The following is a 23,018-nucleotide window of genomic DNA, read 5'->3' on the forward strand; positions in this document are numbered from 1 at the left end:
TGGTAACCAAGGGTAACAGGAGTGAACAAACTGGACACGACTGACAGTTCAAAGAGCCAATCAGGTTGCAGCAGTAAAATGACGTTGCATCGTCACAAGAAGTTACCTGAGCCATTTAAGACAGTCCGAGTGGATTTTGCTCCCAAGACTTACTTCGTAAATCTTGCCCATCCAGCGTTATTACTTTATTCATAACTCTCTGATTGAAGAAACATTTAAGAAAGTTATGAATTTTAATTAGACAAAGATATTTTGGACACATATGTATCGCATGTCGCAGACGACAGGTGAACGCAGCTAGATAATCTGCTGCGGGACCTAAAGGTAAGAAGCCTATTGGCTAATTTGCATTCTTGTGCACTGAAACAACTGCACTTATTACACGAAACGTAATGAATATTTAATAGCTTGCCTCAATGGTGGAAGTCGAACAGGTATCAGAATGTGAGCTGTTGTTTCTTATTGAACAATGCTATACCAAATGTCATTTCCTTACTTTTCACAGAGAGTTGTTGGTTAATAATCCATTTAGAATGCGGAAGACAACACTTGAAAATATACTAGCCAACAACGCAATATTGACGCGATGCCAATGTAAACGTGTTTATTGATTTTCTCCAAAGGAAACATAATAAGGAAGAATATCATATACAGTTCCCGGCAGTAGTTTCAGAGTTACAAGACAGTCAGACCTGTAATGCAACCTTTAAAGCATTACATGTTCAGTTTTTGTTGATAGTGTAAAGCTTTTCAACCGTTGTGTGTAAGGCAAGTGTATTGGATGTTATATTAGTAGGAATTGTTTCTATTCTATCCACTGTTGTGTCGTTTATGAATGTAAATCAACTGCAAAAATACAGTATACAGAAAACAGAATAAAACACTTTACAGCTCTACACAAAAACTAAACAATTATACACTCACTGTTGAATGTTTGCCACTGCTACACTTTGTTATTCCAAACATGAGTGTAAGAATAAGCTCATTAGTAACTTTGCTCTAATCTCACTCACATTACAATGACAACATTCAATTGGTTGTAGATATGGAGGACCGCAGTGACTTGTATGACGTGGACACGACCAATGCCCCCCCTCCCTGGGAAGACCCCCAACATCTGTGTCTGGAAGATCAGGACGATGTGGAGTGTCTCAGAAGGAAGATCAAATATTACTTTATGAACCCCTGTGAGAAGTACCACGCTCGGGGCCGAAAACCATGGAAACTCATACTGCAGATCATCAAAATTGCCATCATCACTATCCAGGTAATTTTTCTCACTCATTACTCGAACAGATGTTAACTTTGTTGTTTCACCAGCTTGATAACACATTTCCTTCTTTACCTGCATCAGTTAGTGTCCTTTGGGCTGAGCAACCAGATGGTTGTCACATTCAAGGAGGAAAATCTGATGACATTCAAGCACCTCTTCCTGAAAGATTATGCCGATGGAGGCATGGATTCATATGCTGTTTACAGACAGGCTGACGTTTATGACCACATTGATTACATAATCAAACAGGTAATTAAATGCTGTATTTTCTTTTTCTCCTTATTTATTTCAGAGAACACCAAGAAGGCATGATTTAATTTGTACAAGTCAGTTTATTTTTGATCATGCAACACATTTTCCTTTTGTGTTACTGTAAGTCATTGTTGGTATAACTCTGCTTGCTTATATGACCAAAGAGCTTACCAAGCTCCCATGACAAGTGTCATTTTTCATTGGTTTGGACTTTGTTCATATTATTTTGTTTTGTAGATTTTGACTTGACAAATCTAACCATAAACCGCAGCAGCTTTTCCTTTCTTTTTCCATATCAAAACTGTCAAATAGTAAACAACCCTGACTTTATTATACCTGAGATTTCAACTGTTCATTTCCAGTATGGACATTTGCTCAACATCACAGTAGGCAATCACGCATATGAGAAAAAAGGTGATTTCTACACGCCCCTGTCAGTGTGTCAGGATTTCTACAGGAACGGTACCATCTACCCTGGAAATGACACCTTTGAAATTGATGCTCATGTGGAAACTGGTGAGTATGTATGATTATTTGAGTTATGCTTGGACCAGCAGAATACTTAAATATGTTTATGTGTTGCTCATTTGTCATTGTCTTTTTTGTGTGTTGCTGCTTGTGTCTACAGAGTGCTTTGAAGTTTATCCGATGTATAATCCATCATTGCAGGAAACACTTCCACATTTTGAATTACATTTCAAAAGGTTTGCACGTAACATTTAATTAAAGTCTTTTCTCTTGAGGCAAAATCTTTTTCTAATCCTAGTTTTATAGTTGCTGTAAGAGACCGTTAGTTTATATAACTGCTCTGTTTTTTTCAGGTTGCTCTCTGTTAAGGTCACATTTGTTCTCAAGGCCATAAATCTGCAGACGGTGAGACATCGAGAGCTTCCAGACTGCTACGACTTTACTGTTATTGTAAGTCACTTGACTTGTTTTCATGACTGAGTAAACACAAGTGGATCACATTGTCTTTAAAACAGTTTATGAAACTACTCAAATAAAGCTGAGCAATCTTTATGTAAGAAAGCTGTTTGCACACAGTTTCTGCTATGTACATAGTTCACTTTGTTGGCCTGGAAAGTGAATGATTAGCTACTGGCTTTGACTATAACGATGTACACCTATTTAAATAATGTCTTTCCTCCCTTGAACATTATCTCTGGTTAACAGATCACTTTCAACAACCAAGTTCACAGCGGCAGGATAAAGGTTGACCTGGAAAACGATGTAGACATCAATGAATGCAGAGACTGGAAAGTGGCAGGGGCATGTAAGTTTGCTGAGCTGAGTTTAGTATTGTGCAAATTAATCATCTGAGTTGCTTTAAGCTCAGGTCCAGGATTTTGACGGATTCATTAAGGCTGCTCTTTAAGCTTGAGACTTTGATGTTAATAAAATCTGTTTGAAGATCGTCCTTTTCAGGTGAAAGTAATTTAAATGTTCCCTATTCCCTCAGCTGCCAGGAACATATACCTGACTGTGCTGTTTGACTGCCTCATTATTTTAACGTGCATCACATCCCTCGCCCTCTGCACGCGCTCAGTCATCAACGGGATTCAGCTGCAGTTTGTAAGTAAATTAAACTCACAGTAAAGCATAGCATATTTTGCTTTGTTCAAACGTAAAAACAAAAATGATATACTGTCTATAGTGTGATATATCTGCTTATTATTTCTTTTTTGCATATGGCACACTAGGACACTTTATAACTACATTTCTGGTGCACACTTTCTTATGCCAATTTATGCACATAGGGCTTAATACACCATTCTTTTATTATTATTATTTCTTTTTAAAAGCATGCTATCCCCTGCCTTTTTTCACAAACACAAGTTACTTTTTTTTAAAACATACTATATTATGCTTTTATTTTTAAGGGCATACTGTACTCTAACTTTTGTTTACCTTTTATGGCATACTATATACTGCTGATACTTAAGTGTATTTTATATGTAACTGTTTTTGTGGGTTAAGATTAAGCTAATATTGGAACACTTTATAAAAGTATTGTTCGCTCGTATTTCATATACTGCTAAACTTAGTGAAGACAGAAGTACCATATTATAGTAGAAGTATGAAGTGGCATGAAATGAAAATACTTAAGTAATAGAACCTCAAATCTGTACTTCAGTACCTAAATTAAGTAATAACTAGTAATAATGTCAAAACAGAAATTAAAAGTATAACTTCATTTGTTCCTTCCGTTGTAACCAGGCGTACACACTCTACAGCCAGAACCGCTGTGGTCAAAAAGTCCCGTGGTCAGACAGGTTGGAGTTTGTAAATGGTTGGTATATCCTGATCATTGCTAGTGACACACTGACCATCGTTGGCTCCATTCTCAAGTTACAGATCCAGTCTAAGGTAATGGGGATCTTCTGTCACAGTAAATTGAAATGTCTACGAACATTGAATCCTGACATTAAAAGCTTCAATTTTCCTTCAGGTACTCACAAATTATGATCTCTGCAGCATCTTCCTTGGGATAGGCACCATGTTTGTCTGGACCGGGGTCATCCGCTACATGGGCTACTTTAGGAAGTATAATGTAAGTATTTATGAAATACAGCACATGTTTATTAGGTATTGAGTGCCCCATGTAGTGCAATAACTCAACATTGTTTTATGGTAGAGATGCCATAATAGGACAATACAACAGTAGCATTCAAAACAAATTGTAATGGGGGGATGCTGCTACAGTACACGTTGTTTTTCATATGGTTGAGGAGAAAACTACCAGTATCTCTAACAACACATCCTGTTGGACCAGAAAAATCACATTTGTGTGTGTGAATTTCCATATACTGGTCTTCAGTGTAGCTTTTTCAATTATCTGTGGATATTTTCAGATTCTCATCCTGACACTGAGGGCAGCTTTCCCAAATGTTATCCGTTTCATCTGCTGCGCTGGAATCATCTACCTGAGTTACTGTTTTTGTGGCTGGGTTGTTCTTGGCCCGTATCATGAGAAGGTAAGGAGTGTTTGCATGATTCAAAGACAAGTCTGTTGGAATTTTGCAAAAACCCAACGAGGAAATATTTTCAACGAATTGGGTTCTGATTGCTGGTATTATTAATGAATGACTGTGTTGGGATGTATGATATAAAATATAATAAATCAATATATAATTATTACATGTTATAATAAGGAGTTAAATTCAAAACCTTCCCAACAGTTTATATTTGTATATGTTTAAATGTTCTCCACCAATAGCAGCCGCAACATAATGCATTTATTGTTATAATCCAATGATAAAACATTTTCTAAAATGTGGCTTTCTGCGTAACGAGTACTATTAGTATGTTTTGAATATATACTTTCACTTAAAATGTAATAAGCACTTTTACCACTGGTTAAATGTTAACGCCTCTTGGATGTTTTGTTTTAGTTCCGGACCTTAAACACGGTGTCGGAGTGTCTGTTCTCCCTGATCAACGGAGATGACATGTATCCCACCTTCAAGAACATGAAGCAGAAGAGCAGCCTGGTGTGGGTCTTCAGCAGAGTCTACCTCTATTCCTTTGTCTCACTCTTCATCTACATGATCCTCAGCCTTTTCATCACAATCATCACTGACACCTATGACACCATCAAGGTAATGATTATTATCCTTTTGGATATTTGTAACACATTTTTAGTATGTCCCTACACAGTTTGAAGGATTGTTTGCGTGCTGGTTACACAAAGAAGAGTATTGTTTTATCTAAAGTTGTTGCTTAGCTATCCCTTTTTCCTTCTCATTTAGCAACAGCAGCTGAGTGGAATCCCAACCTCTGAGCTGCAAACCTTCATGTCTGTGTGTCAAGATCTGCCAAACTCTGGGATGTACAGGCTGGAGGAGAACAGCTGCTTCCTAAACTGCTGCGTCACCAGGTAGGTCAAAACCATTCAGGGCGCCCCTTAGCAATAATTAAACTGTGAATCCAAGATCAGTGTGCCCAAGCTGTTTAATACTTTTTCTAATTGCCGGTCATAACATCTCTAATAGGATCTAAGTTGATTTTTTTTCCTTTCAGGTGTAGGAAGCATCAGGAGACGCATCAGGAAAGGCTGACTTCAGAGGCATAGTAGGGATTAATGTGGAATTATTATTAAAAAGGTTATGCTTTGTACAGTATAACCTAACACTTGTGGCACTTTACACTGTTATGTTCAATGGGATAGTCTTAAATATGCCTTTTAAACTTTATTCTCCAGGTTTGCTCAGGTGATTTATTTAATGTTAAGGAACTTTGAAGGAAATGTTCAGTGCTAAAAAGACCCAACAGGAAGGTTAGAAAGAAAGGAATTTGAGGCAATAATTATATTTGTTTTTTATGATGCAGAATACTTTGAAAATACACTTTGTATGTTGATATGTAGATTTGAAAAGAGAGGATTGTAAAACCTTAAAAAATTGTATTGTTTTTTCCTAAACATGTCTTGTAATGATCCCGATGTTGTACACTGAATTAAGGTTAAATAAATAAGCTGCTATGTACATTTGTTTTAGAGATTTTATTTCTCCATGCTTTCAATACAAAAGCTAATATAACTTCTATTTTTCCCTCGCACTACTAAAATGTTATTACAATTAAAAATCCCATTTCAGTTTATGGCAATAATAACTCCACCCTCTCGGCCTCTAATATCCAACTGACAGACTGACTGACAAGCTATATTGAGACGCAGATACTATAAATGGTTCCACGAGTCATAGAGAAATAGATGTGGGCATTTATTTCCCCAGAGAAGGTCTGTCATTTGATCCTGGGTGATTGTGGCAGAGGTCTGAGATCAATTCAAACCGAGATGTGCCACTTGTAGATAATAGAGTTGCAGATGGACAGAACAGGCCATGTAATGTTCCAATTTCCCTGCGACAGATTCATATAACATCTCGTGTCCATCATCGTAAAGTAGAAAATCTCTTCAGTATGGCTTATATCCTTGGGTAAAGTACTTTTAGTCCAAAAAACAGGAACCACAATGACCCTCTGTTGTGGCTTGATGCAAGCCTCCAGAGTAGCCAGACGTCTTGTTAAAACAGGCAGAAGGGGAGACCACAGAAAAAGGGTGCAGATTACCCAAAGACGATTTCATTTATCTAAAAACAAGTCCATGAGGCTTGAAAACCTTATCTTGTGTCATTTTGAGATCTTCCTTATAGCGTCCCTTTTACTCTTGGCAGTCTCAACTGTGTCAGGACAATCCAGGAAGGCAGGAAACAAGAGTATTTGGGGTTACAAAAAATACTGTTGACAAAAACAATGGAAGCTTGGCTACTTCATCTTGTATTTGAGGTGAAAAATGTCTCTCAGAGTCAGTCTGGTTTGGATTGGGTGACCCCAGGGGGGGGCAGGACCCGCTGCTCTTCCATCCGGTTGGATTGGGACCGCAGAATGAGAGTGAAAAAATCTTCATCTGGAACAGTTGGTCCTTTGGTTTTGGGAGGGGGAGCAGAACACCGCTGGTCGTTCAGTCGTGAGCCCTTAACAGTCATGAGAGACAGTGCAGCTAAATTAGCTAATGCTTATCAATGGCAATTTAGTTTAGCATGATTAACAACAGAGGTATCACAGCCAATTAACAACAGCTGGTTAGCTTAATTTAGTCTCTTGGATATACACACTGTGTAATCACAATGTACAAATACATAGAGTATTTGAGATATCTAGAAGGTAAAAACGTGTAGTTATTTGGTGGAAAAGTGCAGCAAGAAAGGTACTTGCAGTTCTTCTTAAATGTAAACTTTCTTTAAATCAAACCCTACACGATCCTTGTCAAAACCTTCCCACTCTGTAACTAAAAAATAACTATTATAAGTGTATTGAACACTGTTAATGACTTCCAAAAGGGATGTATAGTACTGTATGTCAACATTTATTTTGTATAGGTCTGTATTTTTACAATCATTTCTAAGAAGATTCCTGGAAAGAACAATGTAATCTGGAACCAATTGTATGCATAATATACTAGTGGTGCACTTCAAATACAAAATTAAATATTGCTAATGAACTCTAGTGACTTGTTAAAGTCTGTTTACACACATCTTTCAAAAAACCAAAAAAACATACAATTGAACATAGACTAAAGTTTATACAACAGACTTGATAATAATAAACCTTGGTTACTAAAGAAATATACATTCATAATTCAGAAATGACATATATTATTTTATGTCAATATTTTTGGAATCTATATCTGTGATGTGGAAAACAAAGACTATTTGCTATTGCTGGGGCAGCAAGCAATACACAGGATTTATTTTTCTTACCTGGCACTTAACCAGCATGTCGAAGAAGACATCCTCCTCCTCGGGCTGCTCAGAGCTGGCCTCGATGCGACTGTACAGGGAGGGTGTGTGAGGGGCATCTGTACTGGAGATGGGGGCTGGGGGAGAAACTAGTATTAGTCATGATGTGAGAAGGCTTACTGAGGGAGAAGATCCAAATGGTCTGTGTTTGGTCACCTTGTAGAGGGACTTGATCTGTGCTTAAGGTGGAGGGTGTAAGAGGCGGGTTGGAGGTGCTGAGCCGTAAGCCAGGAAAATGGCTCATGCTAACTCTTTGGTCGTCCAGGCGACGGGCCTGGGAGCTGGCCAGCAGCTCCAGGAAATGACCAGGATCCTGCGAGGGTGTCTCGCCCTGCAAAATAGCTAAAGACAGAGATCAATTAGTGTGATTTGTAACAAGGTTAGTGTATTACACTTTGCTGGTAACAGGGACTAACAGGGTGTCAATTACTCCAACATAGCATTTCATTCAGATTTGAAGTTTTAAAATAAAAGAGATTGAGACAGTAGTTCTATGAAGTTCAAAGCAAAACTCCACACAAAATCTTTTGAGAGACTCTCCACAGACTTATATAATAGAAATAGATTTTTCATCAGCCATGGAGTATAAAGGCTGTGATATTGATATTCTTGCAGTCATGACGATTACAGACCTTTAGGATGGCAAAGAGTAAAAAAAAAAAAAAGGACCATCCAAGCTGCTTTGATCAGTTAAAGATGAAACCATGTTGGTTACATTAAACTTTCAAGACTAAAAGCAAAAGTGTTTGTTACCCAAATGTAGGTGGCGTATCACTTTAGGTCCTCTATGACACAAACCAAACTAAGGATTACACAGCATGTCATATGTAAGGGACACATTTCACACCATGCATTCACACCATATAGAAGCAAAACTGATACATGATTGAATAGGATGAGTATTTGACTTGTCAAGAATAAAAAGACACACAAAATGACCTTTATCAACTATAACATTTTGTATTCCATGAGTATGAAAAATGGTCCTATATATACACAAGGGGCTGACTCACATTTCCTCTCAGCTACAGGTGGGGTGGAGGAGGGAGAGGGAGGAGCAGGAAGAGCGCTCTGGTCATCTAGTAGCGAGCACCTTTGGTCGTCCATTCTGCTGCCCTGGAAACGAGACAGGAGATCGAAAAAGCCATCCTCTCCAATAGTGTCCCGCGATCCTGGCTACAGTGTAAAAAAAAAAAAAGTTAAGTTAAGAACCTTAAAAAGGGGGCTTCCGATAATTGAGGTAATCGGGATAGCTGACAGTCTTTTAATGAAAACAACATAATACAGGAAAAGACAGCAAGAGCACCCTGCATCACTCTAAACAAAATGATGCTTCTGTAACAGCAGCGTTTACAAGTTTCAGAGGTTAAACAAAACAGAAAAAGAGTTTTGAGAAAGGTATATAACTGCTCTACAGAAACAGTTGCAGTCCTGTGTGTGGACATAGAGGCCATAGTGTTTTTTGACACAACTATGTGTAACAAAAAACCTTTGGATGTGAAGCTGTTTCAAAGGACACATGCTTTTAACTTTTCCTTGAGGGAGACCCATCATTGCTTAGCTTGTACACTGATTTAATTAATTTAAGAGTGAGAAGGGCCATCTGATGCATTTAGAAATACCTGAGGAGACACTGGTGAGTCCAGCTCAGGGGCCGAGGGCTCCGTGTGGTTCTCATGCTGCTCTTTGGGAGAGGATTTGTTGTTCTTCTGCTTCTTGCTTTTTAGCCGGTTGAAGAGGAAGAGCTTAGTATACGCCTTGATTGAGTTGTTTTTGGAAGACCCAGGGAATACATCCTCTTCCCTATCCTTTACATTCAAAGAACAGACTGGTTAAAGAGAGCATTGCTGACAGATTCATGTTACACTGCAGGCAAGGTGAACAGGAAAATATTAATTAATCATTATTTTGTTACATGACAGAAACACACATTTCTGTTTACTTTGGCATACCTGAGTGATGGCAAGAGGCTGATTTAATTAATCTTGCATTATCAAAATAAGACTGTTGCTAAGCAAGGGGTGTTTGCAGTTGGGCAATGTTACGAGCCAGGTTTTAGAAGAAGACTAAATGTTTCCATTCATTTGAAGAAAATGAACTACATTCTTCACATCATTAGCATTTGTTGCCTTTTCATACATACCGGATGTTCAAAAGAATCCCCAGTTTGATTTTTCTCAGGAGTTGGACTCAGTCTCAGGTTCTCTGCGCTGTCTCCAATCCTTGACAGAGAATTTAGTCCTGAACAAAAAATAAGAAATTCAACAATAACTCCATGTTTTAATATTTATACAGCACTTTTGCAACTACAGGAAAGCAGTGATTTTAAAAAGGGGCCCTGTGGAGATTTCTCGCAAACCAACAAAAGTCATGTTTACATTCAGTGTTTCCTTCCTTATAAACAATTAGTAAAGCCACATTTTTAAGTGTTTCAGATCCATCATATATTATATTTACGTTTATGTATTTTTCTAAATGTTATTGTGTCCTGCCTTGTTGGTACAATTCTGTGTTTTATTTGGGCTTCCTGCATGCATTTAAGAGTGCATCCTTGGCCCTGATCAATGAAAAAAACCCACACAGGGTGCCTTTAAGGAAACATTACAATAGAAGGCAGCCTTTTCTGAAGATCAGAAAATATGGGGGTTCATATCAGAAATGTAACATCTCTAAATGCGTGAATAAGATCATTTAACTGTTTTCTAGCACTCATGTTACTAATATGTAATGACACAGATTCACAAGTATGCTACATGCTATACATTTGATTTGTCAAAATGTCCTGAAAGTAACAAGCTCTGATTTACTTTGTAGGGTGTGGAGGCTCAGAGGGCCTTCTGGCAGGGCAGAGCTGTTAGTGTTGGTGTTACGGAAGATATAGGAGTGGTTGTTGGAGTTGGACTTCAGGCTGACGACCAGCCGTAGGTCCGACAGGTTCATCCTGGCTGTCGCCTCAGCACTTTTGTCTCCAGTCTGCAAAATAAGATTAATGTAATAAAAAGCTTAATGAGAGCATGTCAATCCACAACAAACACACTATTGCTGAGTGGGATGAGTTTTAACACTGGCTTCTCAGTTTGCACGTCTGTAAAAAATCTTAATGAATGAATACCGTACATATAAATGCTGGATACAAAGAAGGCATTATTCCCTGCTCCTCTCCATACAACCAGTAGAGGGGGCTGTGGCCTGATGGCTTCTGCTGATTGCACTCAAGAGGGGGAAGGTAAAAAGTAAACAGTCACCTCTTGGGCAATTTCCAGATGTTTCTCAGCAAAATACATGGCTTGCTGGTGGTTCCCCAGGGCGGTGTGGGCATTTCCTAGACTCCAGTACGCTCGCCCTTCACCGACTCTGCAGCGAAACAGAGAAACAGGACGAGCAACTTCAGCTGACATTACGCAAGACGGGGAAGGGCATTCATCACTATCGAGCAGTGCAATCACAAAGCGGATCATAACATGAGCATTTCACAACAACAGCTTGTATTCAAGAACCATATTTGTCCTTTTTTGTGTTTATGTTCCACAGTACAAAGTAACCTTTATGATTTAAAAATACATTTTGAAATTGATTAGACATTTTCAAAACCAGGTTTATATCACAAGAAATAATTTTTTGCCAGACAAAAAAAAATAGCGAGGTACTTCTACATTATAAAAAAAGGCATTTCTTGTTCGAGTTGAGCAGAGGAAAACGCTATTGGTTTTATAAGTAAAGTGAAATAAAAAAACAAAACAGTTTTCAGGCTGACACATCTTGTGATTGGCCTTTTAATGTTCTAGTTGTTCAAAGAGGAGCTACTTTTGAATGTAATCTATAGAAGAATATCATGTTTATATACTGATTGTATATGTTTAATACAATGTGAACCATTGGCCTGCCTAATAAAGACCTGTTGCAGTGTGCTGGATAATGTGTGTTTATGATATAAATCCCATTGCAGGACCCCAAATGCTGTTTTCGTGTGACTTTGTCTGCTTTCCAGTGTTTTTGCAGTTTACTTTAGCTTCATGGCTGTTGGCAGTAACACCGACACATGTTGGTAGGTAATTAGTTCAGGGGCCACCCACATTGAAACTATACATGCTCATTATACCTCGATCTAGGACAGTTTGGCAAAAAGCTGACAACAAATGGCTGTTTTTGGCCACTACCTGTCATTGAGGTCCTGAGCAATGACCAGATGTTTGAGGTGGTAATCAATGGCTCTCTCATAGTCCTGCAGTAGTGTGTAGGTGTTTCCCAAACTGTAACAGGCCTGGGCCTCCACTGCTTTGTCCTTCAGGAGCCTGGCCAGCTGCAGAGTCCTCCTGGGGGTGAAAACAGAGGAGGAGGGAGACGGTCAAAGAATGTGTTGGGTGGGAGCGGGAGAATGATAGTTATCTGCTGCTTTCTTTTCTTTCATTGCTGCAATTTTCCAAGAGCTACTGTCCCTGTCTGATTCTGATTCTCTTATGTAAATGCTGGTGTAAGAGTTTAAAACTTGTATCAACTTCTGCTGTTGAACAACTACATGTTAACATATCTGTGGTTTTTATAAATGACTGCACTTTGTTTTTTCTTCATATAACCAAAACTGTAACACTGGTTCTGAGAAAAATAAATATAAACCCCTTTCTTCCGCAGCTTAAGCTTTTATGTACACATAAGAAATAGCATTCCAGGATCAGGTGAATGAAACACATCCTTAAAATTCTTGTTTCATGTCCAACGATGACATCATGAGGTCATTTGTTTACTCACTTGTAATGGCCTGCGGCTACTTCAAACTGGCTGAGGAAAATGTGAGCATTGCCAAGGTTACAGTGGGCCCTCCTCTCAGCGGACTTATCCCCAAACTCTTTAGCGATGAGCAGCCTCTGCCAAACAGGACAAACCATAGTGTGCACATTACTGAGGTCATGATTTACACAAAACATTTTCAGGAAATCGGGAAGAACAAAGCCTTTGAAATACTGAAGACGGAAAAAAGAAAATGTAGATTAAACAAACTGAAATAGACCTAACTTGAACACTTTCAAACCACTGGTTTAAACTAAACACAGGGAAGAGAGATAATTTGAAGCAGGCGAAGCGTAGCAGACATTGAAAGTGTAAATGTTCCACCAACCTTTTCATGTGCAGCCGCTGCCGTTTCAAAGTCACCCAGCAGATAGTAAGTGTTACCTAGGTTACCATGGGTGCGACCCTGAGCGGCCCGATCACCCATGTCCTTCACCAGACTTAGGTTTGCTCTTCATGGAAAACAAAGCAAGGGTAGGCAAATACACATTGTAAGACACATAATGTATAAGCAATGCAGCTAATCGCTACATGAAAAAGCTTTTTATAATATACACTTTGACAATATAATCTTATCCCATTAAGGTGATTTCAGGAGCTAGTACGTAGTTTAAGTATCAGCACTTCTGAGCATGAAACAAGGGGTAAACATGTCATTACATTTGCCAAGTTAATTGACCTGGACTATTTTGTCAAAATAATATTTCCAAGATCAAGACTCTAATTTCTCACTCAACAATATAAATACTTTATATTAATACCATGGCTTCATGTCACTCAGCAGCATTTAGTCCTATAAAGATCTACAGTATAGCTACAGGCTGATTACAGGAATAACTTAAATCAACAACTTGACAACTTGTAAGCACAAGCAAAAAGTAAAACTATTTTTGTCCTACATGGTATAACATCCAACCAGCTTATAATGCGTTACATTTGATATCTGACGAATGTGGCTGGCAATCATATCAAAAGTAGCAACGTAGGAGTTCAGCATGGTACTTGGGGATATTTTGATACAAGGTAGAGCAGTGGGCTGATGATAAATTATAAATATGCCACTGTGGATTCTGTCCAACAAACTTAGAAAATAACTTATATTTTCCAAGCTGAGATCTTATGATTGATTCAATATCAATGTTAGTCTGGAAAAAGAAAAGTAGATTAGTCTTCACTTGGAACTGCGTATTACTTTGTTTAGTGAGATAAAAACAGATATTGATTTTGTAAATATGTAGGATGCACAAACACCAAGTTGAATGTTGAAAAAACGTCAATAATCAGGTGAAACTGTATGTAGTGTACAGTTCAAATCGATTTTTTTCTCCATATAGGTAATTTAAAGAACATACAAATACTAGTAATGCAACTTTTTCAACAGCCCTGTTTTTTGCATAGGCACTGTGCCAGTTGTTTGGCATGTCATAAATAAGACAACAAACTAAAATAGTTGTTTTTTAGGGGAATACACCTGCGACTCAGCAGATGTATTGTCAATTTAACAATAATGTCACTTGTACCATTCCTCAGGCCTTTCAAAATAAATGCAAAACAACACATATGTATTGATTAGTGGTAAGGACTCACTCGTAGTACTGTGAAGCTTTCCTCAGGGCTACCCTGGCCTCCTCTGGGAACTCTCCTGGCTCCGCTCCAGTCCAACAGATGCTCTTGCCCTTGGCGTGGTAGACGTTCCCGAAATTATACAGCGCACGAGCCTGCCCAACCTACAGCACGCACAGCACATTTTCAGAGACCGAAACCATAGTGACCAGTGCTGTAATTATATACTTAAAATACACTGACTCTAGACCTGCTTGTTTGCATGTGTCCTGGCAAACTATTCTAACTGTTGGTACGACGATGATTTGCAGTTATTGTGCATACCAAAACCGTTCTGTGGCTTATGTGGTATGACAGAAAACAAATTGGAAATCCCTTGATACTATTCAAAGTAAATGGGCCATTTAGTCATTGACTGACCTTTTAAATACAGACAGTGAATAGGCATCAATTGCCAGTTTGCTAAGAGGGACTGAAGGAATGTTTCACATTTACCTAAATAACTCTTGTTGCGGTTCCTAAACATAACCCACCTTGTCATAAATGGCTCCGGTGATATCCAAATGTCTTTGGCAACAAACCACGGCTTCATCATATCGCCCTAAAAGCTTTAACGTGTTCCCAAGGTTACCACTGGCTTTCGCCTCACCGAGTTCATCTCCAATTGTTCTGGGATTTCAATGGGAAAAAAGGAAATAATTAGACTGGAATATTAGTGCATTACTGACGTATATGAGTATGAAAACACAAGCGGCAACAAAAGTAATAAACAGCTGCAAGCAGCAATATAGCGGAGTCTAAAATGTAATCATGGAGAAGGAAGTGGTGATTCAAAAGGTTTTAGCATTTTTTCAGGAAATATTGTGAGTCTAATGTGGATTTAACCATGTCTAACACACCTTACGCATAATCTCGAGCACGACCTTAGCAACTGGACAAGCCTTTCTCAAGCTTGTCCAATCCATATGATCATAGTTCTAAAGGAGGATATGGTCTTAAACAAACTTGCTAAGGTTGTGAAAGTGTTTACCGAGTAAGTGTGAGGTCATGCCGATGGTACTCCAGGGCTTTGTTATACTCTTGCAGGTGAAAGTAGGCATTTCCCAGCTGGCTGTAGATGGCGCTAAGTATTTGAAGGTCCTCGGTCCCAACCTGGATGGCAGACTCAAAGAAGGACACGCCGGCGCGATATTCCCCAGCCTTACACAGCCGCTCACCTTCCAGAGCCAGGTCCAGACAAGATGACTCCATCCTGTAAGGAAGTGAGATGGACATGAGAACTGAAGGAGAGCTCCAAAGTCAGGATATTTGTAAAATACTTTGAGAATCCTCCTGATAAAGCAAAGTTACCTCTCAAAGGATTTTGTAAACAAAGGCTTTAAAGACAGGCTTAGCGCAATCAAATAATGTTATGTGATCAACACATTCAAACAGCCTTGGGCGGTACAGTAAATCAGTAAACTAAATGAGGCAAAACAAAGGACATTGACATTTTTTTATTTTCCCTGAGACCAAAGTGATGTCCTTAGATAACTTTGTCCATCCAAAAATCCAGTTATTTAAATTAATAAAGGAAAAAGAAAGAAAGTTAATCCTTACATCTGAGAGGCTTAATGTTTGGGATCTTTGCCTATTAAATAACGATTATCAATTTTTTTTTAATTCCAATGTTCTGTTGCTCAACTTATCAATGAATTGTCTTCAAATTGCCACCAATGTAAATAACCATACACTAGATCCCAGAAATGTCTCCTCTTAAAATGATAACATGCAGATAGTGGTATACATGTAATTCAGGAAGCACAGTGAATGTACCAGCGTGTATACTCTGGAAGCATTTACGAACGACGCACCAAATTCTAGCCAGAGAGTATTCCAGGGCATGTGAAGCCACAGACACAAACTATAAATCCAAAATAGAACAGAAAGCACTTCCTGTCTCTTGTGAGCCTGAAAACCCCAAAATACCCTGGAATGAAAATGTGTGCCTTACATTTAACCATGAACACAAAGTCAAGTCATACGTGTCTGTGGTAAGGACGGACATTTAAAAGCCTCCACACCCTTCCTAAGAAATAGGATCATCCACTTTCGTCAACATCAAACTGCCAGCAGGAAAAAAAGAAAAAAAACAACGAATCCATGAGATCATACCCTTGTAAAACAAATCCAGTCATGCGTGAGTGCGCAGGACATCCAGAATCTACTTTTACTTTTATTACATTTGTCTGATGCTGTTTGACGATACAATTTTCGAAGCAGAACGTATCCCACTAGTACATTTTGACAAAACTAACCTTTGCTTTATTCAGATGTTCACAACTTCCTCTTCTTTTCTTCTAAGCATTTGCTAACCTGGCTTTTGAGTTATAACTGGATTTCCGTGCAGAACACATGAAAACGCAAGACATGCTTATGTGTTGAAACAATACCTCTACAGGTTTATTACTTTTAGGCTTGTCTTCTGATATTTTCTAATGTCAAAACAAGTAAGGGTAAGACATTTAGCTCTCCAGAGGTTGCATGAACACTTCGCCCCCATGATGACATTTAAACCACCCCGAGAGACCCAGTATTAGTGCTTATAGAGAACTTACTCTACCCAAACAAAGTTCAACAAAATGCAAAATCCAACTGTGATTTATTGCCTGCAAGACTTGTATTTATTATCCTGTCTCAATGTTTGAATGATTGAATAATAACTAGAAAAATAACTACAAATCAATGTTGTTGTGCTTTGACCTATGGGTTTTCTTAGCTTAAAGCTCCATCATCTCCATTCACCAGCGTTATGACTTAAACACACCTTGGTGGCATAGATGGAAGCGTTTAATCTCTTCTTGACAGCAGGGACCTTCTCTCAAAAGTATGAGTTGGTGCAGAAACTTCATAAACTTATATTAAAAAATGATTTATAGCTCTACACAATAAAAAAAAATGCTGTTAGCTCTTAGACCTTTAAGATGGGCAAGTTTTATATTCCAACATAATGTGAAATCTAGCGAATTTTTTGCCATAAGTATTATTTCGATCTAAAAATGTATACTACTTGGTTTCCTCACATTAAGCACAACAAAGCAAAGTGACATGTGACCAATGCCCAGGCCCACCTACCTGTTGCATTTCCCCGTTTTGATGCACTGAAGACATTTTGACGCAGCGGACATTTCAAGTTTCCTGATCACTCTCTGGAGCAAACACAGCTCTTTCAATACGACACCCGTTACATTCTCTTCCTTTTCATGGACACACATAACCCACACAATGTCCCAGGTTCAGAGAAAGACAAGAAAATCCATCCCTCTTGAATCAGCTGCTGTCCCTCGTAGCGCTCTGCTGACCGGTTGTAACGGCTAAACAAAGGACTTAATCCGCTCAGCGTTCACATTGACCTTAAAGATTAGGTGCCTGAGCAAGAAACCTTTTGTTTAATCAAGTGCAGAATAACAAAAGGTCGTCACCAAGCAGAAGTGACCAGAGAAAGAATGGTTAGCTAAGTTTATCCATATGTTGTTTTTCACTACGATGAGCCATCGGTAACCTGCAACCCTAAGCCACCTTATGGTAAGTGTCACTTCCAATTAGGCCAGGCGTCATCATTGGTCATTATTTTAAGTGGCTTCAGGGAACACTAAGACTATTTGCTCAACACTCCAAGAAATAGTCATCCTCCCCCAGGCAGCCGGGATGTGAAGGAATTATTCTATTGAACCCATACAAATGTTGCATGCATGATAATATACTCATTCTGGGATTTCCATAATTCTCAATGATTCCTTTGGGCAAATTCCAGCTGATATTTCCTAAGCTTACAGCAACTCATTTCTTTTCAATCCGGACAAATCTTAATAGCTAATTATCGACTGATGTGTCCTCTAGGTAGAAAAGAAAATAAGGCATTAGACATTAAATCCGGCACCTCAGTTGACCAAAAGCCATGCAACCATTGTGTATTAAAGGCAAATATTGAATAACCCAAACTCTGTGCTTGTGTAATTGTTTTACTATAAATCAGTAAGGATGCTTCCCAAACAGTAACTGAGCTCAGAGTTGACTTGCTCTAGTGCAGTTCTTCTTGGACACCAACGTTTTAGAAACACGCCCAAAATATAACAGTTATTTCTTACTGCCAAACATATATTGACGTTAGTGCCTGAGGCGTGACCTGCAAGTATCTAGTGATCTGATAGCATCCAGAGACAGGTAACGGACTAGCCTGCAGGTTATTGAAACAGAGTGGAATTTGTTTAGAGAAAAATGTGCCGTCCGTACACAGACTTGACAAAGCGTGCGTGTAGTGCCAAACATTACAATGGGGTGATGCAATAGATGTCAACTTTACCGTAAAATGACAACATAGCCTGCACTCAGAAGCATATTCTCACAATTATTTAAATCTTGTCATGAAATATTTACATTGTGGTCAGAGAGGACCTCCTGTGGTCTGCTCAGCATCCTTCATCAGTTATCCAGCAAGGTGTCATATTACTAGAACTGTTGTGACTATCCTAACATCTTGACACAGAAATGTGTAAATATATTGATTAAATCAAGTAAAGGTTGTTGAAAACAATGGTAAGAGAGAAAAAATAGAAATAACAAAGTCTTAAAAATAGTGATTTACTGTATATAGCATATCATTTTTTATCCATTAGGCTGCAACTAGCAATTTATTTGTATATAAATGGAACATTTAGGTAGCTCAAACAACTGAATTTTGGTGATTAAACATCATGAAACAAATATATATATATATAGGTAATTCAATGTTAGGATTTTATAATACTATATGAAGCACAACAATCTAAAAACGTCCAATACTACTCAGAAACTTAACAACAAAAGCAAATATGTTTGCAGTCATCTCAGATTCAGAAAGTATAGTAAGATATATAACGGTTAATGTGACACTAAATGCACAGCCTACCTCTGGCGGACATGCAGTAAATGCTCCGTGTCCTGTACACAGTGCGGAGAAACGCTGCCATACAAGACAGTCATCCTGGAAGTCCCAACAAGAGCCAGAGCTTGAACCACATCATAGATGTTTGTCAACTGCCAAGCTGAAGGGGTATTTGACAGGAATTTGGAGACTAACTGAGAAGGAGTTGTCCTTAGAAGAGGCTGAATACTGCCATGCATGGTTGCTTTTGAACTACGCAGGAACTCAACCGTCATACTATCTCTGTCCCACCTCTTATCTTGAAACTGGAGATGGGGAGCGAGAGTAAACACACACTGACACACGTGGCCATGTGTTACATCTTATTTCATTCATTCAACAAACACAATCAATCAAGTGTTTTTGAGCGGACGCAGATGGGAAAACACTTAGAGTTTGAATATAATATTAGCTGCTTTCTAGAGCAGAAACAATAAGTCAGCAAAGCGATAAGGCAATCAACGGAACATTTATTGCTATTTTCTTAGCAAAATGTATCTTAGATGACCAGTTTCAGTTCCTGGAATGTACTTTGTGTGTTATCTTAGGAAACCAATGATAGTGAAGTGAGGACTTTTCTTATAACTTTGCTGTTAAACTGGTTCAACTTCATAGATCAAGATTTCATTGACTTTGAAAAAATCTTTAAAAACGATTTAAAGATAAAGCAAGAAAATCATTGATAGAATATTCAATGATAGAGGAATCATTAGCTGCTTCCCAAGTCAGTTCCCAGTTTAATTCAAGGCAAACATCTCCTCATGTTCCTTCAAGATGTAATATGTTACTTACCAATAAATAAGTAAAATGCAGAAAACGTGTTTTTGCCACTTTATCAGAGCAAGCTATTTGTAGAGTAATGATTTCACATAGTATTTTAAAACAGGTTCATCATCTACTATTTTTAGCGACACTGCGGTATTGAGGTTGTTTTCACGGTGCAGACTGAGTGCAAAGTTAACCAAGAGCTTTAAACCACTGTAGGAAGGATTCATCTTATTAATGCCAAACTCCCGGGAGCATGTCCAAACAGAAACTTGAGATTCAACTGATCAGACCGCTTTTTTTTCTTTTTTTTTTTAATTCTTTATTTATTTGGGAATCAGTTATCTTATTTTTTATCTACTCTTCACATCTCTTATTTTGTAATAATGTGCTCACTCACTGTGCTTTGTTTGGTTCTTTCTGCACGCACCATTGCATCAAGCTGTGCTGAACATCCCATCCCTTTGTCAATGGTCAATGCATTTGTCACGTCCCGCATCGACTACTGTAACGCCATCCTCTCAGGCATACCCACCAATACCCCCCCCTCTATCTATGTTCTGTTGCCTATTAGCGTTTTCTTTTATTTAACAAATTGTACGGTGTCCTTGGGTGTCATGAAAGGCGCCTAAAAATAAAATGTATTATTATTATTATTATTATGTTTGCCTCCCTATTGGCTTCACTGAGCTTACCCTACCCTAAGACCTCATCCACTGACTAAAGCGATTTCACACACTAAATCACATGACTTTTTATTGATTACACCATCTTGTAAACTTTAGACAGCGTAGTGTGCATCAAAAGCCCAAGGGTGCAGGCGACTGTGATACAGCAACCAAAATGTCTGGAACAGTCACACCTGTTCAAAGTGACTCTCTCTTCACCATTTGACCTGTCTGCACGTTTGACATTCTTTTTTCACACAGTGTTTCAGACATGGTCTGTGGCTATCAAAGTAAAGAAAAAAAGGACTGAACGGAAACATTCCACTGAAAAGAATATATTGATAGACATACAGTATGGAATGTTAACAAAAGTCGGATAACCTCTGCATTTACAACAATTTGAATTGTTCATTTTCAGCACTTTTAACGATGGTTTATTGGTATCAAGAAACATTAAAGGATAAAAGAACAGCAGCTGAGAAGAATATATGTACAGACCAAAAGTAGCAAATACTTGCCCTTTACATTTGTATTTGTTCTAATTCAATCTAAAATCATTTAAATTGAGTGTCAATATCATCCGCTTACTTTATCTATTGCTAATGCAAATCTCTGAATTTAATGATGTGTAAACATTTTGCAAATGTAATGGGAGCAATTAGTTACCATTAAAGATGCCTAAAAAACAGCCCTGCATGAATGAGAGGTGTACAACCAAAACACAGGGGTTTGTAAAGTATGTCTGAGAGCCATAACGTTCTAAATCCTGAAGGAAGTTCTGTTTTTTCCCCACAACCAAATTCTTTCTTTTGTACTTGAGTGGAAAACTACAGATTAAGCATATTGTAAGTTTCAAAAAGCTATTTCAAAAGTCCTTGCTCTAAGAAACAGACGTTTAGTCACATATGCTAAAAATAAACCCATAAGCATTTCAACACGAATACGCCCAACAAATCCCTTTCCAATTAAGGGATGCTCTCTAAAGTGAAAACCATATTTTCTTTTGAAGAACTCTTTATTTGAAGAAACCATCATTAGAGACCTAACCCTAACCCTGCGTGGGAAAAGAGGTCAAGCTCAGTTAAATGGAAATCTGAGCTGCAACACCGTAATCATAGCCTTTCTAGTGAAATTAGCATTTCTAATACGCAGTGGTGGAAAGTAACAAAGTACATTTACTCAAGTACTGTACTTAAGTAAAAAATGGCTGCATTTTCCATTATGCTTCTTTCTACTTCTACTGTTGGCAAATATTGTATATTATATATAAATACTCCACTACATTTATTTTACAGATTAAGTTACTACTTACTTAGCAGATTTAGATTATAAATACAAAATATAAATCTACTAAAATATTATAAGATATTTTTTTGGAATTGATGAACAGGTTCATGCATCAATAATTATAAAAGATTATTAAAAATATATGATGCTTAAATGGGCTTTTCTGCTAAAGACTACTTTTACTTCTGGTATTTGAATGCCAAATAGTTTTGTACTTTTACTAAAGTACAATTTGGAATGCAGGACTTTTAATTGACTACTAGTTTTACACTGTAGTATTGGTACTTTTACGTAAATAATATACTTCTTCCACCTCTGGAAATACGCATTATAAGTCAAATGTTTGTAAAAAGAGACTTAATCATTTAAAATGTCTACCCTTTTTTGAGTCCTCAAAGTGTGAGAAACTGTTGTTGTGTGGTTATTTAAGGTAATGTGGGAACCTGCAAGTTATTATTTTTAATTAAGCCTCAGGATGACACATTCTTCACGGTGAAGGTGACTGTTTGGAAAATCACACGCTAGATATGAGTCAGTTTATTATGAGCATGCCATCACATGCTTGCTGTCTGACAGGGGTATCTCAGTCCGTTAACTGTATTATAAAGTTAAAAAACAAGTTTTAACCCGGGAAATGTCAATAAAACAGTAACACAAGAGCAAGTTTTAACGCGTTTTGCTTTCTGATAATAACAGCGAAGTGAGCACGACAACACGATTGACGACAACAAACTTTTCAGGTAATAATGTCACCTACCTCAAACTGAAGAACGCCAATATACCAAAAACATAAATTGTGGAAATATCTTCACCAACTTGAGATCCTTTTCACTAATCTGTTCGCCCAGTTGTTTACTAAACTACTCACTGGTCCATCTGGGAGGAACTCTGTCCAGGAAAGCAGAAGTTGTGAAGCCACTCCTCGCGCTGAAAATCTGTCTCCAATCAGGATTCCATGCATGCTGCCTTCAGGTACCGTCGGAAATGCAAAAATCTGCTGCTTAGGAGTTAACCATCGTCCAGTCAGATCTGTAAAACGTAAACTTCAAGCATAAGCTCTTTGCTTAAAGTGTTGCGTTTGAAGGGCATAGGAAATGTTAATATATTTACTGCTGGAATTATACAGCCACATGCAGGAATAGGACTGAATGAATTTAGCAGCAATTTTTAACGTGACATGTTGA

At 38.1% G+C, this 23,018-nt stretch overlaps 2 protein-coding genes across 4 annotated transcripts; one reads left to right on the plus strand and one right to left on the minus strand.

The window, feature by feature from the left end:
- The first annotated feature begins 129 nt into the window (after positions 1–129).
- Positions 130–6,003, plus strand: LOC104946462 (mucolipin-3-like). 2 transcript variants are annotated; one of them, XM_010772299.1, is made up of 14 exons: positions 130–324; positions 1,044–1,267; positions 1,355–1,522; positions 1,888–2,041; positions 2,154–2,229; positions 2,347–2,443; positions 2,699–2,798; positions 2,985–3,097; positions 3,743–3,892; positions 3,975–4,076; positions 4,378–4,500; positions 4,918–5,124; positions 5,275–5,402; positions 5,546–6,003. In XM_010772299.1, exons 2-14 carry the CDS (start codon positions 1,046–1,048, stop codon positions 5,595–5,597), a joined length of 1,692 nt encoding a protein of 563 aa, XP_010770601.1. In that variant the 5' UTR covers positions 130–324; positions 1,044–1,045; the 3' UTR covers positions 5,598–6,003. The 2 variants fall into 2 exon arrangements, with proteins under 2 accessions (XP_010770601.1, XP_010770602.1); XM_010772300.1 differs by lacking the exon at positions 130–324 and adding an exon at positions 428–444.
- An 8-nt stretch (positions 6,004–6,011) lies between these two features.
- Positions 6,012–22,795, minus strand: gpsm2l (G protein signaling modulator 2, like). Of its 2 annotated transcripts, none has more exons than XM_010772301.1 (15): positions 22,703–22,795; positions 15,203–15,424; positions 14,706–14,841; positions 14,197–14,336; positions 12,938–13,061; positions 12,571–12,686; positions 11,982–12,137; positions 11,070–11,178; positions 10,632–10,797; positions 9,968–10,065; positions 9,447–9,632; positions 8,838–9,000; positions 7,981–8,166; positions 7,786–7,901; positions 6,012–6,999 (listed from the first exon to the last, which is right to left on the minus strand). In XM_010772301.1, exons 1-15 carry the CDS (start codon positions 22,708–22,710, stop codon positions 6,832–6,834), a joined length of 2,094 nt encoding a protein of 697 aa, XP_010770603.1. In that variant the 5' UTR covers positions 22,711–22,795; the 3' UTR covers positions 6,012–6,831. The 2 variants fall into 2 exon arrangements, with proteins under 2 accessions (XP_010770603.1, XP_010770604.1); XM_010772302.1 differs by having other exon boundaries at positions 22,592–22,742.
- Positions 22,796–23,018: the final 223 nt, after the last annotated feature.

Source organism: Notothenia coriiceps, unplaced genomic scaffold (genome assembly GCF_000735185.1).
Source record: "Notothenia coriiceps isolate Sejong01 unplaced genomic scaffold, NC01 NC01_scaffold00011125, whole genome shotgun sequence".
Taxonomy (NCBI): domain Eukaryota; kingdom Metazoa; phylum Chordata; class Actinopteri; order Perciformes; family Nototheniidae; genus Notothenia; species Notothenia coriiceps.